At 40.5% G+C, this 8,452-nt stretch overlaps 1 protein-coding gene across 1 annotated transcript; it reads left to right on the top strand.

Moving 5' to 3' along the window:
* The first annotated feature begins 611 nt into the window (after positions 1-611).
* Positions 612-6,783, top strand: LOC118770472 (cysteine-rich with EGF-like domain protein 2). Its single transcript, XM_036518156.1, has 10 exons — positions 612-933; positions 1,392-1,474; positions 2,466-2,576; positions 2,756-2,847; positions 2,947-3,123; positions 3,210-3,308; positions 3,409-3,492; positions 4,304-4,399; positions 5,325-5,507; positions 6,233-6,783. The coding sequence occupies exons 1-10, from the start codon at positions 805-807 to the stop codon at positions 6,292-6,294; spliced, it is 1,116 nt and encodes a 371-aa protein (XP_036374049.1). The 5' UTR covers positions 612-804; the 3' UTR covers positions 6,295-6,783.
* The last annotated feature ends 1,669 nt before the right edge of the window (positions 6,784-8,452 follow it).

The raw sequence follows: 8,452 nt of genomic DNA, 5'->3' as shown, positions 1-8,452 counted from the left end.
GATCTGTAGGACTGCCACGTAATTCTGATGCACTAACCACCCATTGTGTTTACTGTGTCTCGATGCACAGATTCTGCGCAGATTCACTGATCTGTACATTATGTGGCTTGGGTACGGTTAGGAGACTACATCAAGCTGGCAAAGGATCGGTGAATTTGCGCAGCATTTCGCCCTAAAATACGTAAGCTCCACTATAGTTTTTGTATGGGTCCAGTTGCTTTAATATCTCTAACGCATTATGGTCGGATGCGTTTGTCCTCATATTAAACGCAATAGTATGTAATTTATGTGTTATTCATCTGGATTAATTTTCACTGCTACTAGTAGCCTATGGCAGCCTATCTAACTGTTATACTGATCGAGGAATGTGCGCAAATACTGCGCAGTTTGTTCAGTACAAGCACTCCGATACTATGACCTTAAAGTTTTACACGTGTGTGCAGTCCGTTGTCCCGCGCGTGGCGACATTTCATTGGATTGTTATGTGACTGATGGAGGATGTTGGCCAATCAGGATAAGCCACAATTGTAGCGAAAGGCTGACGCGGAAATCTAAATGTGCAATTTTTTTTTTGAAAAGCCGGGATGTAAATATTGTATGAATTTGTAAAGCTTTGCATGGACGGAACTAAGCTTCATATTTATTGCACCGACAGCTTTGACAGTTAGAAATCAATCTGATGCGCTGGGCAGTATTTGACAGTAATCCAGCTGGAAAGCGCATTTTGTATAGCTAGCGGGTTTTTGGTATGCTTTTGAATGAGATTAGCTAGCTAGCTTGTTAGCTAGCTCTTTAGCTGCTAAAATGCTGTCCGTTGTATTTGTGGTATCATTTTGGGCTACAAACTTTATTTTCCACACTGCCTACATAGATGCAAAAGATCTGAAAGATTCTTGTTCAACCTGCAGACAGATCACAGACAACTTTAACAAGGTAAGGTCACTTCCATTTAATTTCTTTCTGTACTTAGGTAGCTGGGCCCAAAGAAAGCAAGTTAGCTGGTTAACTAATACACGTTAGCTGCACGTGTGGTAGTTAACTAGCTAACTAAATAGGCACCTTCTGTCTAATTAGATCTGGGGTTAATTTAGAGTTTGTCTTCGTATCTGTAGTTACTTTCATAGTGGTGTTCGTTTGACTGACGGTGCCAAAAGGCTACAGAAAACAATTTTAATTATGAAGATGGCATACTTTTTTTAAAATGATACCCACGCTTACTAGAGGCACAGGTTGTATTTCACGGGTAATACTTTGTTCTTGTAGGAGATTAAGGAGGTTATCTGAAACTGTTGTCGGTCATGTGTTAGTATTCTGTAGCGGATGCCGTATGCGTTTGCATTATCATTGTATTGTCAAGCTATTACTCCTTACTGGTCCATCTCTCTGATCAGGGGTTCGAGAGAACCGCAAAGCAGAACTTTGGTGGAGGAAACACCGCGTGGGAGGAGAGGAAACTGTCAAAGTATGAGACCAGGTGAGAGCTCCCTCCCAGCAGCTCCCAAAGGTTGTTTTTTGTAAATCTTGTATTTCTTTGTCACTTCCAACAATCCAGTATACAATTGAAAGATTTCTCAGAATTGGTACAGAATTACAATTGAATTCATTGTAAAAGTGCCCAATCCAAAGTAGTGTCTTGAATGGATGCAGATGTTAAGTCATGGCTACCTGTAATATTTACAGATAAAGCCATCTTCAGTCATAGCATAGCTGTTGCATTTCAGGGTAAAGGAAGAATCCTTATCGATCCTCAACAATTTCACCATCCTTCTTTTACCTGCATTGAGCTGTGGGTTTTAATGAGTGTATCCTCTCCTGAAATTCAATCACCAAAGGTGTTTGAATTTTTAATATATGCTTTGACACAATAAGACAGTCTTCCTTTAAATCCAAAAGCTGTTGCACAGCAGATATGGGTGAGATACCTTTGGTTCATCTTCAGGAGTGACTCCACTCATGCTGCCACATCTGCTTCCACATAGGTGCTTTAAATGGGGATCATTATATGCTATATTGGAAACATTTTTCTCTAGCAATGGTATTAAATTAATTTAATGAATTCAGCAATTTTTGTATGTATTGTTGTCAAATGAAATCCCAATGTTTGTAATGCCTGAACTGGCAGAGAGAGTTATGTGTGTTTCCCCTTGTTTCTTCACTGTGATACTGCGTTGGAGTATTTTAAGTGTCAGTGGTTTGATCATTACATTACATTACATTACTGGCATTTACAGATGCTCTTTATCCAGAACGACTTACATCGGTTACAACAGTTGTATGGAGTTACACAGTTGTATGGAGTTTGACAGATCAGAATGGTGTATAATGCTTTTAATCAGTTTTTTAAACAAATGTCTTAATGTTGTTGTTTTTGGTACTGTTGGTATTGGAAGTCTTGAAGCCAAAAATGTTACCACTTGTGGACAGTAAAGGTATTCTATTCTGTTCTTTTCTGTTCTTCTGGTCAGTGAGATTCGCCTGATGGAGATTGTAGAGGGCCTGTGTGACAGCAGCAGCTTTGAGTGCAATCACATGGTAGAAGAACATGAGGAGCATTTGGAGACCTGGTGGTTCAAGAGGTGAGCTTATGATTATGTCACACTTTCCATTACACAAAGGCGTAAGGCTGTACGCCTAGTACAAATATTAAAGAGTTTGTTTATCGTTTGCAGAACCACATACATACCTCTCCATATAGGTTGTAAAGACGGGACAAAAGACAGAATTTAACACTGTTTCAGTTGTGTCTTTCTTCCAGAAAAACAAAGCACCCTGACCTTTTCAAATGGTTCTGCATCGACACCATCAAAGTGTGCTGTCCCAAAGGAACCTTCGGCCCTGACTGCAATGGTAAACACAGTTTAGCCTATAAACCCAGTTGCAGCAGATGATGGATTTGGTGAAATTGTCTAAAATTTTGTTCCCTTTGTCCGGTCTTCATTTCCACAGCATGTATAGGAGGTTCCGAGAGACCTTGCCATGGCAACGGCGCATGCGATGGCGATGGAACCAGGGCAGGCCACGGAAAGTGCAGCTGTCACCATGGATACAAGGGGGAGTTTTGTCTGGACTGTATCGACGGGTACTTTAACGAGGAGAGGAATGACACCTTCTCTCTCTGTAAAGGTAACTCCAGGGCAGGAGCGAGGTATAGTGCACCAGCATTCTACCCCTGACCTGACCTGATCTGAGGTTGTCTGTGCCACCTGCAGAATGCCATGCCTCCTGTAAGACCTGTATGGGACCAACCAATGAGGACTGCGATGAGTGCAAACCTGGGTGGGAGGAGAATGAGGAGGGGGCGTGTGCTGGTGAGGAAGTGCTTTGCGTGGTCATAAGTAATAACAGCAATAATAGTAATACATCATACAGACTTTATAATTTTTTTTTCCTTGTTTCTCACATATAAAGACGTGGATGAATGCTCAAAGGAATCACCACCTTGCAAAGAGAACCAGTATTGTCTGAACACAGATGGCTCATATTCCTGTAAAGGTACAGTATACTAGATCCCATATGTCATTAGAGGGGACATGGGTAACCAATGAGTTTGGTTTTCGCAGAGATTAGATAGTTGTGCTGACTGTTAAAAGGGAGACAGATGAATAAACACCCAGTAGAGTTTGAATAGTTTCTCTACTGTCTGGAACACCATGAATATGTCGAACAGCACTTATGGGGGGAAAAAAACTGTATAAGGTACTTGTGGAAAAATGTTAACCAAACAGTCACACAATGGTCATGATAAGTCTTATTACTGCATTGTGAACTTCAAAGGTCAGTCGCGATGTATGCTTTCTACAGAGAGATTAATGTGTTTACTTTGTTTTATTAGTCCCACTTATGAGATAACGCTTAGTTTCCATTGCCTGTCTCTTTTTCATGTATTGTTAATGTTATTATATTGTCCTGTTACTTGTCTACACGTTGTGCTTGTTTGTAAATTAAGGCTTGAATCCAGTCCGTGTCAAATGTATGAAGGGTCAGTAAACATAATGTTATAAGATATAAGTCTACAGCATTATGTTTTTTCCTTAACTTTTAAAAATGCATTTGAGAAAATTGCCTTTTTGTTCTGCAAATACAGTTTAATTTGTTAATTTTACCATCACCTGATTTCAGATGGCAACCACGGGGAAAATGATTGGCTTAAATTTCTGATTTCAGGTTAAGGGACTATAATATTGTAGAATGCAGACCCAAACTTATTAAACTGTCAGCTGACCTTTGACACCTTCCTGTCTGTCTGTATCTGCACGCCTGCCTGCTGCTGCTGTGCCTTGCCTACGCCCTTGGTCCCACTCAGCCTGTGACAAGGTGTGTAACGGGTGCAGCGGGGCGGGGCCCGAGCACTGCCTCGCCTGCGCAGATGGCTACAAGGATGAGGAGGGCACCTGCATTGGTAAGAGAGTCTAGCGTAATCCGGAGACTGCACCGCCTGTACGCAGTTTAATGTGCTTGTGTTTGCTTTCACAATCTTGTGTCACATTTCACAGGAAGTGATAAGCCACTGAATTGATAATTTGATGTCTGCGTTCCTTAAACATCTGTCTGTCATTAATGTGCCTATGGATAATGAAAGGGTTTATACACATTGGCAGTCAGAATTACCACATACAGAAAGGCATACTAAGACATACTAGAGCAATTTATTTAATTTCTCACACTTCCCTAGATTAATGTGTTCAGAATATCCGCAGAATACCTTGCATAACTGGATAAAAAAACCACTGGCTGTGCTGGTAGTGTGATATTGTGTTTGGAGGAAGAGAAGGTAACTGAGGTCATAAATTGGCCATCACAGCCACCGGACTTCAATTTAGAATTGTTACAAACTGAAACCAGGGTGAATAAGCAGAATGCTTAATTAATTAAATAATTAACGTGAGCTATAATTATTTTTTATTTATTTTAATGAAAAGTTATTGAAAATGCTGTGCATTCAGCTAGTTTTGTTCCATGTTCAAATACATAGCCAAGCTTATTTTTCAGATAAATAAGTATGCTTAAAACATTAACATTGTAATAAACATTTTATCCATTAATTTGTAATTCCACTTGTAAGAATCAGCTGCTTATGAAAACCAGATTATCTTGGAGAGATGTGAATCTTTCAGTTGGAGTGCACTGTGTTATCAGTAATAATATGACACTTCAGGTATGGAGAGTAATACGTTTTGACTGTGAGAGGATTGACTTTCATGACAATTCTATAAAGGTGCATTTAGAAACTGTAAAGACTGAAATATGAGTAACGTAAGTATTGGGTGTAGTTATCGATAGCTGAAGTGTTTTTAAATCTGCTGACTGCTGGCTTTTCCGGTCAGACATCGACGAGTGTGAGCTGGCAGATCCGGCATGCCCAGGGGAGCATCGCGAGTGTGTCAACACCAAGGGCAGCTACAAGTGCTACTGCGCCAGCGGGTTCGAGGAGCAGGATGGCGTCTGTGTCCCCACGCCAGAACCGGAGCCGGAGCCAGAGCCAGAACCAGAACCAGAGCAGGAGCCAGGTGACCAAATGGCCCTCTGCTGCACCCCAGTGGAGCTTTCGGCATATTTAGGCGTTGATCATTCTGATGTGAATGGGCTGAGAGTAGACACCAATGTCTGGTTGTGGATTGACAGATCCTTACAATATAAACATTGGTGGATCTTTGTAGCACCTCATTTGAACTGCTGTCTGTGAACAAACAGTATCTGGAGTGTCCGATAATGGGCTGTGGCAACTAGACTACTCCCTGGTCACAGTAATATATCTGAAATAAATTGGCTAGTTAGTAAGTTGGGTAGGACTGTGGTTAATTTTGCGTTTTTCCAGTGCTCACTTTCACAACCATGGTGACGTGTTGATTTAACCTAAACAAATATATGTAAAACATATATAAATAGGACCTAACATTTCTTTTTATTTGACATGCCAATTATTGCAGAGATGCCATCTTAGAGTGCATTTTTTATTTTGTAAAGCTTTTTTTTTCTTTCAGTTTAGCTTTTTCATCCCAAGAATCAGCCAGGAATGACTGGGCAAATAGCCAATAAGTGCAAGGTAGAAAAAAAGAGATAGGTGTTTATGGATAAGGAAGGGAAATTGCACAACAGCAGAACAGAACATTCTTTTAAGGAGAAGCAAGGTGGTAGAATATGCATATCTATGGAGTAAACCTCAATTTTGATCAGAATTTGGCCAATTTAAGCAAACCAAGAATGTTGACCATGTTCATCTTTCTGTCACCAGAGGAAAATCAGGAAGATACGGACTCCAAACCAACAGATCCTCCAACTCACGAGGACCTGTAGCACCTTTCGAGACACACCTGTGAGACAACGACCACTGCATCCAAAGGCTTTTGGAGACCATCTCGTGTTTTGGATTACATGGCACTTGCTGTATATATTAAATTAACTGCACTTTTCGGACCAGCTTTTTACCTGAAGAAGCCTGTTTTTGTAATGGATGCCTACCTTAATGGATGTAAATGTTGGTTTTCATGTGTGATTTTAAATTTAACCCATGGAACTCAATTTTTGAATAAAATTTCAGTATTGAATATGATAATGCACTCCAATGCTTTAACGCTTAATGGCCCAGTCACTCATATGGGTGTGTAGATTGGGCTTTTAAGGTCAGTTATCAACAGTATGAAAGTGAACTCAGTGAGAGTTTTATACATGACCACCACAATATTCATCCAGCACTCCTGAAAGAAGCTTGTCTACTTTCCTTCTTACTCTGTGTGTGTAAGTGTAGTAGGTCCTTCTCTGTGTTGATGTCTGTACATATCAACCTGGCTGCTGTCTTTTAGACCAACATTTCTGTCATTACAATTTATAAATTCAAGTGCAATCAGTTTACCTTTGATCTACTGCGCTTAATAAAATAAAATAAAATAAACATATTTGTAGTAAACATATTTGTAGTGCTAATATACATATCACACACATGAAATCAATGAAAATATTGAAGAGTATGATTGGGAGAAAAATAAGTAATTTGCAGAACTGACCACTTGGTGGTGCTATAAGCTTAAAACAACTACCTTCTCTCCAAATCTGTATTTATTCTAATGCTGTTTTAAATGTGATCCGTAGCTGGCATCTCATTGGTAAAGACGGAAGTGATATCTTTAATTGCATGACGTCAAGGAAGGCATGCCGGAAGATGTCCTGTCCCTAATACAACCTTTCTTCAGTTTGTTCTGGCTAGAAGCATGACACCTTGCGTGAGGGAGAGGCGATAGTCCCAGGAAGTTTGCTTTGGTTAGGCCACAGTGTCAGAAGTTTAGGAGTACCTTTCCACCACTGGTGCAGTACTGCATTCTCACATCACCATCATCCATTCACAAACATCCGTCCACTATTACATAGGAGAGTATGCTGTCATACATAAACCATGTGTGTGCGTGAGCATGCATGCGCTTGTGCGAGGCTCATGGTTTTGGAAACATGTAATTTGACCTAAATCTAATGGAGGGGTGCTGGAACTCCCACCCAGTGAAGAGACATGCACTAGCACTTAAAACAAGGACACAGGCGCAACTCTTTTGCATGGATTGAACCCACTTTTTGACCAAGGCAACACAGAGCAACAAATACAATTTATAGTCATTGTTTGATATTATAAAAGATTAAAATTAAATTTAAATTAAATTACAATGTAGGTGCCAAGGATGCCAGCATGTATAATGCACAAGATGACCTGAATTTGAAAGATAAAGATTTAGTTATGAGTGGCAAGAGACACAGCTTTCAGGAGGAGGGTCAGTAAGTTACAATACAATATATGTAGAAGAATCTACAATATGCAGAAGAACGCTTGCAGAAAAGAGCTTTTAGCTCGTTTGCCATTTAAAGCATTATCGAAGCATAGCAAATCAGGGACACAACCTGTAGCAAAGACACTCACAATGGACAATTATGCCTAAATCTAAGGGGTGGGGGGTTTAGATGGACAACACTATGGAGTCTGCCTCCTAAGATGCAGAGAATCTCTAGGTGTCACTGGACAACAAGCCAAGCTTTGCTGAAAATAACCGGACAACATTTGCTTTTGCTACAAATGCTGCCATCACCAGACTGAAATGGATAAAGTCTCCCCTTCTAGTTTTAACATAGACAATTAATGTGTTTTTTAAAGACTGTGTTTTTTGTACTGATTCCATTCTTTATTGCAGGATATGCTTTGGCATCATAGGTACTTGCCAGGAAAGCCAATTTAATTTAATTAAACTGAGAGAGCTTGAGGAGAAAGGAGGGATACACAGAAAGAGATTAAAAGAGGGCTAGACAGAGAAGGGGGGTAGAGAGAGGGGGGGACAGAGAGAGAGAGAGAGAGAGAGAGCGATAGAACCTGATGACTCTGCACTACCATTCTCCAGGATAAAGCACCGCTGCTGGGTCAGCGGGACCCGGGTGTGATGGGTCAGCAGTTTGGGGCGTATATCAGCCCTCTGGAGCG

This window comes from Megalops cyprinoides, chromosome 23 (genome assembly GCF_013368585.1).
Source record: "Megalops cyprinoides isolate fMegCyp1 chromosome 23, fMegCyp1.pri, whole genome shotgun sequence".
Lineage (NCBI taxonomy): Eukaryota > Metazoa > Chordata > Actinopteri > Elopiformes > Megalopidae > Megalops > Megalops cyprinoides.
This window is presented reverse-complemented; position numbering and strand designations above follow the sequence as displayed.

Excerpts from the sequence above, each read along its gene's own strand:
- LOC118770472 (XM_036518156.1), top strand. The coding sequence starts at position 805 with ATGCTGTCCGTTGTATTTGTGGTATCATTTTGGGCTACAAACTTTATT. Across the intron at positions 934-1,391 it reads TCACAGACAACTTTAACAAG|GGGTTCGAGAGAACCGCAAA; the intron begins GTAAGGTCACTT and ends CTCTCTGATCAG. Across the intron at positions 3,309-3,408 it reads TGAGGAGGGGGCGTGTGCTG|ACGTGGATGAATGCTCAAAG; the intron begins GTGAGGAAGTGC and ends TCACATATAAAG.